The sequence below is a fragment of the Amblyomma americanum genome, chromosome 10 (assembly GCF_052857255.1).
Source record: "Amblyomma americanum isolate KBUSLIRL-KWMA chromosome 10, ASM5285725v1, whole genome shotgun sequence".
Classification (NCBI taxonomy): Eukaryota; Metazoa; Arthropoda; class Arachnida; order Ixodida; family Ixodidae; genus Amblyomma; species Amblyomma americanum.
Genome location: NC_135506.1, coordinates 100,951,947 through 100,967,521, shown reverse-complemented (window position 1 = coordinate 100,967,521; position 15,575 = coordinate 100,951,947). Strand labels below are relative to the sequence as shown.

Here is a 15,575-nt window from a genome sequence, read left to right as displayed (position 1 = left end):
TCTTCGTTCACTCCCTTCTCATCGCTTCGCTTCGCTCACCGCGCGGTTGAGGTGTTCCCCGACTGATTGATTGATTACAGACTATTTAAACAACGGCAATTACTCGAGCCGTGGGTGGTCCGCCTATTTCGGCAGCATACTGGCCTGCGCAGCAGCGAGGGCCCTGCGAACCAGTCCTCGCTGCTGGTGGGGTCCTCGCTGTGCAGAATGGCTTCCCACTGCTCCAGGTTGGGATTATGAAGTCTGTCAATGGCGGAATTGAAATGGCATGCCCACACCATGTGAAAAGCCGTAGCTATTTCTCCACAGTGCTGACTCTGTGGTATTAGAGTGAGCAGTACCAGTGGTGGAGTTTATGTGATGTTACGAGAATGTCTACAGTCTGTGAAGGGTGTGCTTCCGTCTTGTCTAGAGTCTCCAGGCAGCAGCCGACGTGGTCCACTAGTATGCAAAAAAATTTGGTGCGGTTTAACAACTGCTAAACCAGGTTAGAGAGCGAAAGCTGCAGTGTATGGGGCAAGTAGACGCGGCTTGGCGTCTGTAACGTGAGTGCGTTTCGCAGACTAGATAGGCAGTGAGCCCACCCTGCCTGGTGGCAGCGGCTTGGAATCAAACGTTGAGTGCATTCCGCAACCTGCATAGGTCCCCGCCGCGGTGGCCCAGTTGTTAAGGCGCTCGTCTACTGAGCCGGGGTACCCGGAGTCGAACCCGACCACGGCGGCCGCGTTTCGATGGAGGCGAAACGGAACTGAGGGCACTTAGGTCTGTTTATACGTGGAGGAATGCGAAAGCATGTGTTTTAAGGAAAGGAAGCGTTTTTGGCGAAAGGAAAGGGCATAGTAGCTCTCAGATCTCGACATCTCGGTGGACAGCTCAACCACACGAAAGCAGGACTTCTGGCTCTGGTAAGGTCAAATTTAGCGACACGCGAAGAGCGGCCTTACCTAGCGTAGTGAAGCATTCTCCTCAAAACCCGAGGCCTACATTCCGCTCCTGAGAAGTCGGAGTTGCTCGTACTCAAGAGCCCGAGATGACCTCTAACACAAAATATATCAATCCGCATCGATCGACATGAAATCCCCAAGGCATCCGAAATTCAAGTCCAGGTGTCCACCGAGAGATCACAGTTACTGAGCTATTTCGTTTCCTCTAATCCAATTTTTTTTCGACATTGTTCCAAAACACTGTCCCGACTCACTCTTGCACTCAGGCCAAATGCAACGAAAATTCACACTATCTAGTATGACTTCCAATATGATGGGCACGACATACAACTAACAGTGACATATTAAGGAAGAGAGTCATCAACATCAATGTAAGCATAGAGGAATGTTTTGCGATATTTCGATGTTGATAAATGGAAAATTAGTAGTGCACTCACTTTAAAGCTGCAAATTAACTGAAAGAAAAAGCCACATGCAACCATTGGTATCCGAAACCACAACCTCGGTATAGCATGTACTGAGCTTAACAAAATTATCATTGGCAGCGGCCGTACAATCTTCCACTCTCGGGGCTAACACAGAGAAGATTGGACAGCCGTCGTCATAGCTCACTTGGTGGAGCACCGTACGCGACATACGGAGGTTGTGGGTTCGGACCCACTCGTGGCATGTGGTTGCTTTAATACAAAAGCATTACTAGTTTCATCACGAGAAAAGCCAGCGGCGTGTGTGTACTCGCAGATTGTACAGAAAATCTCAGCGATGGCAAGCAATAAGGGTGACGTCATCAAGCGGCCATATGACACGCACAGCAACCCGAGCCCCGCAACTTCAGACAATAATATACATGTCAACATCGAAATATCGCAGAAACATTCCCCTATGCTTACACTGATGTTGATTACTGTCTTCCTTAATATGTCACTGTTAGTTTTATGACATGCCCATCATATTGGAAGCCATTGTAGATAGTGTAAATTTTCGTTGCATTTGGCCTGAGTGCAAGAGTGAGTCGGGACAGTATTTTGCAGCAATGTTGAAAAAAATTGGATTTGAGGAATGGAAATAGCGCAGTAACTGATCTCTCGGTGGATACCTGGACTTCAATTTCGGATGACTTGGGGATTTCACGTCGATCGATGCGGATTGATGTTTTGTGTTAGAAGTCGTCTCGGGCTTTTGAGTACGAGCAACTCCGACTTCGATCGTCTATATATACCCGCCACTGGCCAACTGCTATGCGGCGCCATGCATGTGTTGACATTCGTACCAAAACTGACGCAACCGTTTGTCGTACAGCGTTCCGGGTGGTTTCATACGCGCGCCTGTGTCTGGACGGTGTGTATGTGGCTGTGTGTCAACGCATCCACGGACCGTAATGCGTTCGCATCCCTCTACGTAAGCAGACTTAAGTGCACTCAATTTTTTTTTGTTTACAGTCAAACGCTCTAAGCAGCCACACTACGGTTGGATGGTAGGCTGTTGTAGGTATTAAACTGAACAAAGAAGACAGCATATGTCATGGCTCACCCGCACGTCCTGATGGACGGTCATATTGATGCCAAACGTCCTCCAGGAGCGGCCGTCCCTCTCGAGGGTAAAGAGAGGCCGGTTGCCGACGTCCTGAGCAACCACCTGGATGCGCTCGGCTCCCTGGCCGTACACGGCGTACGTCAGCTGCAGACACACGAGCGAGTTCGGGTGTCCCGGAAGGTACGGTGTGATGAGGCGGGACACACCGGGCGGAATGCTCTGGGAGTCCACCGCCATGTAGTAGCCTGCGACAAAGCGGAAAGTATTGCAACCATAATTCTGGTTGAGGCTAGTTGGCTCATGCGCGGAGGATTCAAGCTTGCGCTCCAGTGGACATTTCCTGCCCAGGTGTTTCTTTGCAGGAGTATTAAAGCGACAGTTCTAAAGGCCCCGTTGACCAGAAAAGCCGGTGTCGGCGTTGACGGTGTGGGCGTCGGCGTTGTGAACGAAAAAATTGTTTGGTTCAACTCGGCTGAACCTAGTTAGTTGGAGCAAAAGGTTTGTTATGCTTGGTTAGACAAGGTTATTCATGGTTAGACACGGTTCCTGTTGTTTAAACTCTATTGCACATCACAGTTCTCATCATGAACGCCTCAGTGCATAACTCGAAGATACGTTTCTAAACATCTGGGCATTCACTGGACGCGCGCCACCTGCCGTACCATGCCGTACATGGCGTGTTAGGGTTTCAGTGGGTGCCGCATGAGGGCGCCCAAGGATCTATGAATGTAGAGAATAACCTTCTGCATATATGGGAATCAAAATATTACGCTAGCGCGTCATACCCGTAAGACGGGGCTTAAGGGTCTCCATTTTTTTTTTATCTATTCTCGTGTACAGAATGTCCGCCTCCGCGTCAAAATTTTCAACCTGGATTTTGCAAGTACATTTGAGCCACACCTTACCTCTACAATAATAAAATGAGAGGGAATGACGTAGCTGTTTCCGCTATAACCCAAGGCAGAAAACAGCTTTAGCTTTGCTCCACTCCCTCTTTGCTCTTTTTTTAGTTAGCGGAGCTTAATAGGCCCGCAGCTCAAACTTATTACGTTACCAAAGATATCAACGCAATTACTGGGCAAAGAGTGAACGAGGTGACACGCCATTCTGGTATTAAAAATGGTAATCACGTCACCATAGGGTTTTGACGTAGTAAGTCCTAATACGGGACGGTTGTAAAACGGAGAGTTGAGCCACTTAAAATTGGGAAAAAAAAACAGCAATGCGACAAGGAACAAGGAGAGCGCCAGTTCTGTCTTCATTGTCCACTGTCACAGCGCTGTTTTTTGCCGACGCGACAGTTGAGGTTCCCGACCGCCGAGATAGAACCAGCGAACTCTGGTGCCACAGCCGAACGAATTTTCCATTTAGTCACCGTGGATAGTCGGAGACAAAGTGGCAGAGAAAGTCCACTGTCAACGCTGCTTGTATTCTGCAGCCACCTAAAAATTTACAGCACCGCTATCTTCTAATATATTTGTGCCCAAGCGGTGTTAGTTTGCTCTTCTGAACTGCAAAAGCACTTATTTTCCGTATATTGCCAACTAGTTCAACGAACATTTAATCTCCTCATTGCGATACCACCGACATTGGGTGTTGCAGCTACACCCGAAGATGGGCGCTAGTACTAGGGAGTCTAAGCACATCGAACATATCACTAAAAGTGATAACATTCAGCGCTGTTCTAAGGCGAAGATAGTAGCAGAGATTTGTAGCATTTCGGCTAAGCCCTCGACATGACCGAGAGTTAAGACGCAATATAAATGAATAGGCTTGTCCGTTATCTTGATCATTTAGCTAAAGAAAATGCGCTGAGCCCAAACTGCATCAAATTGAACGCCCTTTTCGTTTGACAGGTCGTTGTCAAACTAACGCAGTCACATCATTTTAGATGCAGCGGCAATGAGGAAAAGTTGGCGTACTTACCGGGTCGATTGCCGACATTGCCCCTGACGAGCTTGAAGTGAGGCCCGATGATCTTTTGGTTGCGCATGCCGCAGGTGTGATGCTCGAAGTCGCATTTGAAGGTTTTCACTTCAGCCAGATGCGGGGACGAGATGAGAGAACGAGTTCAATGTTAACACCGGAATGATTACAAGAAGTTGTGCTATAGCCGGCCCGGTTAGCGCAACTGGTAGAGCAACTGCTCCGGTGAAGCGGTGGTCCCGTGTTCGAACCCCGGACCAGAGCGAATTTTCCCTTAACTACGAATTTGTCTGGAAACAACATAGGTTTTCTTTGTAGCCATATGGTTGCGCTTGGGTAGAGCCACTGTGTAGTTACTCCCTTATTACAAATCTACTCCACCTTGGGGAATTCCTATGAACATTTGACAATCTCAAGGAACCGTAGCCTGCCTCCTTGGACACCGTCAGAAGAGCTAGATTTTCAGTTACAGAGGAGAATGCAGGTTGTCGTCGGAGAATGCAGGTTGCGGCGCGTCTGCATTGTCCAGCCCGTATACATACCTGCCAAGGTTACGCTCTAGATTAGACCTGTGCAATGGGCCTTGTACACTATCGCTAAGCTCAGTTGGAACCCGGTGACATTGTAAAATATTCTTTATCCGAGCTAGCTGGTTGGCAGCTCAAAGACAGCAAAAGCCAATGTAAGACAACACACAGCGCGAAGACACAACATGAGGCTGCAGCCTTGCGTCTAGTCTCCTCTGTGTAACGTTTTAAGTTGGTTGTTGCAATCCTTGCGCCATTGCGAACGTCATTTTTCAGGCCGCGTTGATAATGAGACGCACCACGGATAGAACAGTTGCGCACGGTTCACATTGCCTCATTATCGTGAATACGCGAAGTGATAATCTGCGTTAGGCGATCGGAATGGAAGCTTCTTGCAACAGCGCCATATATAGCGAGTCATTAGACTTGGACTGTAGTATGAATGTGTCCACACTGATACGCATTTGTTAAAACCCGTTCCCGAAATTTTTCCGCTCAACTGCGAAAAACATAACAGCGTCGCCTTCAGACATGTCATTCGCTCTTGTCCCAGAGAAGTACCACAGCTACTGATGAGCAGGAGCCTACACAAACGGCTCGTGTGTGCAACCACTTGTCGAGATCATTTCGAAGCACTGATGCATTTGCTACGGAACCTGTCTTGTGATGATCCGTAGTGCTGGGAAAGAATGAAACCGCACTGCACTGGGATCTTTCACCCGGACCAACAGACCTTACGTTTCATCAAAAATTCCCTCTAGCACATCGGACCCCTGCTACAGCCCTTCGGCATAGGAGCACTGCGCAAATGGCAATGCATACGATCAATATCTTTTACAAATAAACTTAGCCAATACACAGCCATGGTTCGATCGGAATCGCCCATTATCATAAATTTGAGCCAGCTGCCCCCCCCCCCCCCCTCCCCATACCACATCATCTTCCCCGACAGATATGACAGAATCTGCCCCTGGTGTGGCGGAATTCCAACAACATATCAAGTAACATGGGGCTGCTCCGGTCCCAAGCCCCCCGAACTAGTCAAACATCACTCCGAGGAACACTGGGAGTCTGCTCTGCTCAGCTCTGACTTGGCGACGCAGCGAAAGCTGATATCCCAAGCAAGAGCAACTGCGGTGGACATTGGGGTCCTGATATAAGGACTCCACCCAAAATCTGTATTTTCGCCTCTCTATCCTACCTTTTTGGAATAAATGTTTTCTACTACTACGTCCCTCGTTGGGTACGCTATAGTGTAAGCAGCATTTACTCGTGCGGCCCATACCATTTCAACTAGGTCCACCTTTTGCCAGCAGAATATGCATCGTGCGAGAATTGATTTCGGATCGATAGCGTGAAGTTTATGTGGACTGGTGTAAGTTACGGTTTGGAGCCGTGAAAAACAAATGCTGCATTCGTGTGCTGCTGCGATAGGCTAGCGGAGTGATACAGCAAATTGACGAGCGCGAAGGAAGAATAAATCAGCATACAGCGTCTCGTGGAAGTTTTGAAGCAGTCATGAAAAAAAAGGAAGTTTGCCCCACGTGACAGTCTGCAAGGAGTTTCATTAGCTTGGTCAGGGCCTCAGCTCTCATGTCGGGCCGACTTTGGCCTGACCGGAGAATGTGGATGGGCGCCTAGTTCAAGAGGGCATCGGTTGGGGAGGCAGGTCGCATGATGTAACCCTCCTTTCGAGTTAGTTTTTTTTCGTTTCCACAGTTTTCCCCTTTTATTTAACCTTTAACCTTTATCCTAGGAGCTATAGTTACCAAACAACGTAGGGCTTAAGCTATACTTTTTTTTGCTGTTGTCACAAAAGAAATTACTGAAGAATTTCGGGACCTGACAGCAAAATTTGTCAGCGGTGGGTACCCGGAGGCACTGGGGATCGAACCCCGCACCTCCCGCATGCGAGGCGGGAGCTCAAACCACTGGACCACCGTAGCGGTCACTGCTGCTGTAATTTGGGACCTGACAACAATGGGTACAATCTTTTCTCTGGCATGGTGCTCGGCTTATTCAGGGTGAAATGCTTAGGAAATGGGTATTTGACCCCACCTTGAGTAAACGAAATTACCTTGCGCCATGGCGCTCTTTGGCCCCAGATGCCTTCGCGCCATAAAAAATCATCAGAAATTCTTGTACTAATAGCATGATTTTTTGCAGTATTGAGCACTCTCCTGTCGAAACGGCAAAGCCAATTCTGTCCCAAGAACAGACAACTTCAGGATACTACATAAAAATCTGTCGTAATGACTGAACGACAAAAAAATTCTGCTGTATCTTGGCACCGGCTGTGTCGTATTTCTCGACTTTGTTATTTCTGGAATCGCTCGTTACAGCCTTGCACACTTATCTACGCTCGAGGCCACCAAGGAAGAGTACACTTACCTTCGTAGACGGGCCTGGCGGACAGGCGGTACCACTGGTGCGAAAGGCCGTACTGCGGTGGAGGGTGTGGGTGTTCGTACGGAGCGGGAGTGCCTGTCGGAAAAGACAAGACTTGTCCGAACTAGCAACGCAACAACAATTTGAGTGGAGAAAACTGCAGATTTTACCGTATTCTGCGAACGTTTCGTAAGCAACGGTTACATTGAAATTGCGTAACAAAATTCTCGCACGCACTGCGATTTTAGAGGGGATTTAATAGATTTTGGAGTGATTTTAACCACCATAAATTTTTAAGCGACATGTACGAAGACTTCCACAAGAAGCCGTAGTATCAGTTTTCACTGAGTTCTTCTTCCTGTTGCTCTTTTTTTTTGAAGAAGAAAATCGGATCCAAAGGCTGACATTTTTACGACACTCTATTCAAACTCCTCACGTATGCAACGAAAAGACTGACAACTGTTTGGACGTGGACGGTGGCATAATCTGGACTCAGTGATCAACGCAATAACTTTCTTCATGACGAAACAATTCTTATTCAAGTACGGCCGACTGCAGCGACATCTGTACCTCATTTTTTGGACTTTTCTTTCAAGCTCAGTTCTCAATGAACGTAGCCTCTATATCGTTAGAACGCAGTAACCTATCGAGAGAGGCCAAGTTCAGTCTGTCCTCAGTGGAGCTTTACAGGTGTGCTCATCTAAACATTATTATCCTTCGCTGCCCTACCGAAAAATGTATATAGGTCTGGATAGGTAAGCAAATAGGATTATGACACATTTTGTTTGGCTTTATAGGTTAAACTTCCCAAAGCGACTCAGGCTTTGAGAGACGCTGTAGTGGAGTGCTTCCGATATTTTCGACCATCCGTGGTTAATTAACGCGCACTCACATTGCACAGTACGAACGAAAGTCGCGGATTCGAACCCACCCGCGGCGGTCTCATTTCTATGGAGGAAAAGTGTAGAGGCCTCTGTACTGTGCAGTGTCATTGCACGTCAACTACGGGTGGGCGAAGTTATACGCAGCCCTCCAAAATGGAGTTTCTCGTAGGCTTAGTCGCTTTGGTACGTTAAACCTATAAAGGCAAACCAGATGTGCCACAGTCCAATTTGATGACCCATTCAAACCTATATACATTTTACAAAACTTTTATTATAAAACTTCTGTACCTCGCTATATGGCGATTGCTCAAGGAAACTAGTCACTGAAGGCAAATTTCGCGCCCTGCAGCAATTGCAGCAAAGTTCCCTTGTAACTACAATGCTAGTACAAGTCGTGGCGGCAGTTTTTGAAGCTAGAGCATGTTTGCTTTATCTATAGATGCATTCGGCTAAAAAAAAAGCTGGGTTGGTTTATTGGGATTTAGCGTTCCAAAGCGACTCCAGCTAACAGCGACGCTGTAGTCAAGGGCTCCGGAAATTTCGATCACCTGGGATTCTTTAACGTGCACCGACATCGCACAGTACACGGGCCTCAAGAATTTCGCCTCTTTCGAAATTTGACCCCAGTGGCCGGGATCGAACCCGCGTCTTTCGGGTAAGCAGCAGAGTGCCATAACTACTCAGCCATCTCGGTGGTGTCCAGAAGTTCTAGAACAGACATATCGGCTGATGAAAAGACGGAACGCCAAAGTTCCCTGTTGCAGTAGGTGGAGCAGAAAATTCGGAGGACACTTAAGCTCTGCATTAAGGTTATGACGCGATGGAATTAATCGGTCCCTTCAGCAGCCCGGGACCGTCTCTGCGCATCACTTCGCAGACACGGACACCGTCGGACAAGACACAGAAGGCCTCCCTTTACCCAAGTCGAATAAACGTGCCTCGGTGGCCCAAAGGTACAGTGTGACTCGGGATCAAAGGGTCACGGTTCCGATTCCCATCTCACCCCAATGTACTTTTCAGTGCAAATCATTTACTTTGCACTGTCACTTGTCATAATTGCGTTTGAGTCATGTTGCGATCTCATAATCCCAATTCATGTCATGATTTAATCACTTCAATTCAGGTGCTCCACGTGTTACGTCGTGACTCTCAATCAATCCAGATTTTCTTGACACGCCAACAAAAACGCCGGGACCTTAACGCTCAAGAAGTGCTTTGGTTTGGGCTAGTTGGTGCATAGTTTCTAGATGATGTCAGGACGGCGCGAAAAGAACAAGGACAAAAGAGGCACAAGAACACAACAGGACAGGTGCCAACTGTTGTGTTCTTGTGCCTCTTTTGTCCTTGTTCTTTTCGCACCGTCCTGACATCATCTAGAGCCCTTAAAGCTATCTTTTTAAACAAAGCTACAACACTGAGCAAGATGATGTGACCAATTATAAAGCCCGAGGTACCGGGTCAGTACCCAAGACTGCAGCGAGAGTTACTGCCCGACAGAAAATGTGCTTAAGTAGTGCCACTGAGCATTACAGGGCAACGAGCATAAAATACGAGAACATTAATGCTGGCCCGAAAGGGATAGTGAAGTTGAGCTTATTAACTAAATACTTCGGTGCACGTCAGGAGGACTAACCATTGCATGGACACCGAAAGCCACGTTACCTGCGTAGTGAGGCCCTGGGTGCAGAAATGGCGCAGGGACGATATCGACGCTGTTGTCTTCGTCATTCGATCCAGGAACAGCTGCGAGGGAGCGAAAAGCACACTATATACATTGGCCCGGAGCAACCAAGTTGCTGCAGTAAGTTTAGAGGCTTCGTCAGAGTTTACTCCTTCAAACCACTTCTCTGCACAGATTACGTCTCTCTTGATAGTGTACACACTGAACATTAATACACCCATATGGGAGTAAAAAGTGAGCAAGCTGTCCTCAGACGTATACTCCCTTTTATCAAAGGTAGTGCGCTAGAGGACAGCTTTTATTCCCTTTTTAGTCCTTCCTGCATCGAGTGCAGCGTGACACACTTCTCTACACAGAGCATGAGCTCCATCATGATTACGCTAAGGCGCACACTAAGCGACAACAGAAGGGAGGACAAGACAGGGCAGTGCTCGTCTATTCATTAAATGAGCGCGTTACCATTAGTCATGAAGGAGATGTTCCGACAAATTCCCCTGGTCTTTGTATAAAAGGAACAACGCGGCGAATAGCTGCATACAAATGAGCTTCGCAGAAAACTGGTGGCTTTGAAAGAGCCTCTGCGCACGGCCGCTTGTGAATGTCGCCTCGACCTGAATGCGGTCGCTTGGGGTTGGCATTAAACATGCTAAAGATGAGATTAAAAAAAAGTTCACGGGGTGATGTGGACAGTACACGATTATAGAAACCAGCCTTGTATAGTAATGCAAGAGCAGCACGCCACACATCTGGGTTGCAACGGAATCCCGGTTGCGTTTGCAGAACCGCGTTGCTCACAGTAAACATCAACTCTAGCAGCGAAACTGGCTAACTTGTTCTCGTCGTTTTGAGGGCAGAACTACCCACAGTCAGGAACACTGTCACGACAGTGCTACTGCAGTCTTCACGCCGCAGGGGGCATGGCAGTTGCCGTATCATCGATAACGTACTCTGCAATTCGTAGCCCGGCCATGACTTTCGAACGAGGCTTAGCTGAAAGGACAGATCGGCAGTGTTATTGAATTGTAAAGCTTTTTTTCGATCCCAAACACCCGCGCTATCTGAAGTAAAGAAATACATAATCTGAATAAGGAAAAAAAAAGTTGCTTATATCAGCGTTTATTACGGTAAACTACACACGCTCACAGCGTACTAAGGAAAATGCACTAACTCATAACTGAAGTAAAACACGATATTAGGTACTGACTGGTAGGTACTACACAGCTTCCACGAACTTTGTTATGACGCATTCATTGTGGCTGCCAGGTCTAAGAAAGGACAAAAAGTGCTGCTCTAATGAACTTACCGCTATCAGTAGTTGATGTTGTGTCGGAGCCTAGCGATGTCGACGTGTACTCCCCCTCACCTGCGATAACAGTTTGTTAATGCAAAAACCTGTTCCCGCTCAAGATTAAAGAAAAAAAAACATGCTTTGTTGCAAGCTATCAGGAAATGCTGACACTATGCGTAAAATTTAAGGGAAGTTTGCAGCTACATGTCTAAACGCATTCAATAAACCCAACAAAAATTGCTAAAGATTCAACCGTAATCAGCACTTTAACTGAAACATGTTCGACGATGGTTGCGTGCAAATAGGTCACGAGAAAAAGCATTTTTCAATGGGGTACATGCAAACATTGGACTACAACCATTCACTCAGCGATTCGCGGTTCTTTTGATGCATCATGATTCGTGCAATAAAGCAGATCTTAAAAATTGAACACAAAAATAGAAATCAACGCTATGTCAAAAAAAAAAGAATTACGTCTGGTGAGTAAAAAATAAAGAAAGGATCGAGTGGGATACATTACAAAACGCTGGTTTCTTGCCCACATCAATAGCTTTTTTTACATTTTATTCAGCTACAGTGTTGCCTGCACTTCAGTACCATATATTAATTATTTTGAATCCGAAACGTGGTACTTCAGACGGAATCCTAATTAGTGTGCATCTTCAAGGAACACTACAAGAGGACAAAATTAACGAAGACAAACAGCTACGCTTATCAGAGTTTTTCCAAAAAAAAAAGAAAGCTAACCACGTCGCTCAAATATCGCAATTGAAATACCTGTTTTCCTTCCCATTTACGGAAAAAGAAAAGACACTCATCTACTGTGCTAAGCGAATGCATGTTCAACAACATCACGTGGTCTAAATTGTTCCCGGAGCCCTCCACTATACAGCATGCAGCATGAGTAGGGCGACACTAAGTGCGCTCGAATAACAGGCTGTGCCGCAACAAGTATGTAGCCCAAGAGAGTCGCTAATGGGCACGCTTGCGTGATCTCTGTTGGTTAACAGAGCGGTAGGGATGCGTGTTTGGCTCGCTTACCGGGTAACGGTCCGTCGACGACGTTAGAAGGTTCCACAGGGTCTGCAAAGCGCACCATCGAAAAAATTAGTTCGTCCTGACAGCTCAAGCAAGATAACGGCCCGTAGTATGCAACAACGCAGATATCTGATAAAGAAAAGACGCAAAACCACCACCAGCACCATGCACCGAAGCGAAGGTTAGACCAGCAACACCACAGAACTGCAGCTGCTGAAGCATCCGTGTTAGCATGCGGTACCAGCAAGGCACCGCAAAGGGTTAGCAAAGATGGCCGTTAGAATTTGGGGGGGGGGGGGGGGGTGACAAAAGTATTAAGAAGCGTAAAGGACAGGGCAAGTTGGTCAGACATGCTGAACGGAATAGTGGCGCTTGTGTGTGTGCTCTCCTGCTGTCCTGTCACTTGATCTGCGCCATTATTCCGTTAAGACAAAAGTATTTCCTGGCTTGTTTTCGGGCTATCCCGCGGAACGCCATCTTTCGGCACCGTAAAACCGTGTACTTTAGATCGACTGCTGGAAATTTTTAAGTTCAACCAGCTTCACGTGCGACGTCAAATCTGCTCGAGAGACAACGGTGCGCAGGCGCTCATAAACACGAACTCATCTGTACATTCACTGCAATATAGCTTAACTGCATTACGAACATGAATTAAAGCAACACGCTGAAAACACTATTCTGATGACCATGCGTAGGAAAAAGCACCAAGGCTGCGTGAAGCTCTTTCCTCTCTTAGCTCCCATGCGCGTGGCTTTTAAATTGTGGGGCTGCTGAAATCAGTCCTGAACTTGAGAAGCGGTTCAAGACAAAATATTGGATAAAGCGAAGTAATGACGATTCCCCTTGGAAGCTCGGTTAACAGGGGCTATAACAAGGCAACGGCTATAACGAAGTAATCGCCAGACCCCTTCGACTTCGTCGCAACGAGGTTCAACTAATAAGATGATTCCACACACCGCGTCAAAGAATGTATCGTACCCCAGTTTATCAAGCTGGAAAAACGTTTCTCACCCTCTCGATGTACTACGTGCAGTCCGGGGCAGAAGCCTGTGTACCACGTGTTCCTGAAGCGAAGCCGATAGCTATTACTGGCCGGCGGCTGGATACCACACTTGAGGAGGTGAAAATCGAAATTTTGTACTTTCATCTCCACAAGTGTGGTCTTCAGCCGCCGGCTAAAGCAGAGCTACCGGCTTCGTTCCAGGAACACTTCAGTAGAGTTAGTTCTTGGGCTAGTTGGTATTCTTGATTCAAGCTCAGTTTTTAACGGCACACAGCCAAAGAAAAGAAGGAAGACAAAAAGGACGAACACAGCGCTGGCTGACAAATTGTTTATTCAGAGATGCACACATAGCTTAAATGCACTCAGCCCAGCACAGGCGCACACCGTGAAAGTAAAAAAAAGAATCGCATCACATCTTCATCGGCAGAACTTTGAAAGGAACGCCTTTTCTGCATTATACAAAATGACCGAAGTATCGCTGACACATTGTGACCCAGCTCTTTGAATGTAGTATGCCTATCGTTTCACGGATTGTTTTTAATTTGCTTCTGCTCAGAACCCTCACTCCCGAAAGCATCGGTGTGCAATCCTTGCAAGTTGCGCAGTGCTCGACAAGATTAGCGCCTTGCCTATTCCTTAGCTCTCTAGGCGTCTCTCATAGCCTGAGTCGCCTTGGGATGTTAAACCCCAATAAACTTATTCCTTAGGTCTCTTGCGTGCTCCCTGAGCCGGTCGTTGACGCAGCGCCCCGTTTGCCCGATGTAGGACCTGCGACACGTCAAGGGGATTTCGTACACAACGCCTGTGGCACAGTCCGCAAAGCGGTTCCCGTGCCTATATTTACAGCCAGGTTTTTTGTTTTCACCTCTGGTGCGTCGGGCCAAGTGGCCAAGCTTCCGAGGGGCTGAAAAGACCAACGGCACATTGTGCCGGTTTGCCACCTTTTTGAGGGCATGGAAATGCACGTATAGGGCATCACTTCAGGCCTTACTTTAGCCTGCGGACGGGTGACTGCCCCCTTACGAGAGAAAAGACCAACGGCACAATGTGTCGGTCTATTCAGCCCCTCGGAAGCTTGGCCACTTGGCTCGACGCACCAGAGGTGAAACCAAAAAACCTGGCTGTAAAAAGAGGCACGGGAACCGCTTTGCGGACTGCGCCACAGGCGTTGTGTACGAAATCCCCTTGACGTGTGGCAGGTCGTACATCGGGCAAAAGGGGCGCTGCGTCAACCACCGGCTCAGGGAGCACGCAAGAGACCTTAGGAATAGGGAAGGCGCTAACCTTGTCGAGCACTGCGCAACTTGCAAGGATTGCACACCGATGCTATCGGGAGTGAGGGTTCTGAGCAGAAGCAAATTAAAAACAACCCGTGAAACGATAGAGGCATACTATATTCAAAGAGCTGGGTCATAATGTGTCAGGGATACTTCGGTCATTTTGTATAATGCAGAAACGGCGTTCTTTTCAAAGTTCTGCCGATGAAGATGTGATGCGATTCTTTTTTTACTTTCACGGTGTGCGCCTGTGCTGGTCTGAGTGCATTTAAGCTGTGTGTGCGTCTCTGAAGAAACAGTTGTCAGTCAGCGCCGTGTTCGTCCTTTTTGTCTTCCTTCTTGTCTTTGGCTGTGTGCCGTTGCGCTGAAAAACTATGAGCTTAATTGAATCGAGGAACACGTGGCCCAAAGACTTTTGTCTCCGACTATACACACGCGAAAAAGTGTCCTGCCTGTACTAAGAAGCCCGAAAGCGGATTAGCGGTGTGGAGTGTTTCATGCAGAGCTTGAGACATGCTTGCACATGGAACGATAGCAGTTTCACGTTGCCATGCTTTGCAACAGGATGTGCTAGAAGTCCGTCGAACCAATGCGTACCCCTGATGTACGGAAGATCGGTGTGATGAGCTATCTGCGCCGAAAAACGATTGGTGCCACGACCTGCCGAAAGAGACGACGACAGTAGATATTTCATGAAAAAAAAAAATGACGTGTGCTCGTTGATGCACTGTTTTGCGAGCACCACGGAAGTGAGTTCTTTAGCTTTAAATGTTATTTTAGAAAAGCCAGGCCACTATATCAGGCGTTTATTTTTTGTAATTTGCGAGTGAAAGAAATCGTAATTTGTTGTTTAGTCTATCATGAGCGGCCAATGTATACTATTTTCTTGATCACGGCTTAAGGTCGCGGTTCTTGATCGCGTTAAATGTATACGGTAGATGACTGAAAAAGCACTGCGCACGTACAACAGCTGGCTCCTCGCCACTCCACGTGTTCCCGCTAACGGTGATCAAGATAGCACGACTAGCCTGTCACACGTACTCCGTTTTCCACTTTTTCCCGTTAATTTCGAAGGCGCCGTCGTTC

At 47.4% G+C, this 15,575-nt stretch overlaps 1 protein-coding gene across 3 annotated transcripts in view; it reads right to left on the bottom strand.

The window, feature by feature from the left end:
- LOC144108775 (uncharacterized) overlaps positions 1 to 15,575 on the bottom strand; it is a 44,221-nt gene that overhangs the window by 13,490 nt on the left and 15,156 nt on the right. The window contains exons 3-9 of one of the 3 annotated variants that reach the window (XM_077641950.1): positions 15,087 to 15,149; positions 12,213 to 12,254; positions 11,187 to 11,246; positions 9,865 to 9,945; positions 7,322 to 7,414; positions 4,404 to 4,511; positions 2,475 to 2,722 (exon numbers count right to left, since the gene is read on the bottom strand). In XM_077641950.1, coding sequence (XP_077498076.1) covers positions 2,475 to 2,722; positions 4,404 to 4,511; positions 7,322 to 7,414; positions 9,865 to 9,945; positions 11,187 to 11,246; positions 12,213 to 12,254; positions 15,087 to 15,149 — 695 coding nt within the window. Of the gene's footprint in view, positions 1 to 2,474; positions 2,723 to 4,403; positions 4,512 to 7,321; positions 7,415 to 9,864; positions 9,946 to 11,186; positions 11,247 to 12,212; positions 12,255 to 15,086; positions 15,154 to 15,575 lie in introns of all 3 variants that reach the window. The other 2 variants (XM_077641949.1, XM_077641951.1) reach the window with 2 other exon arrangements.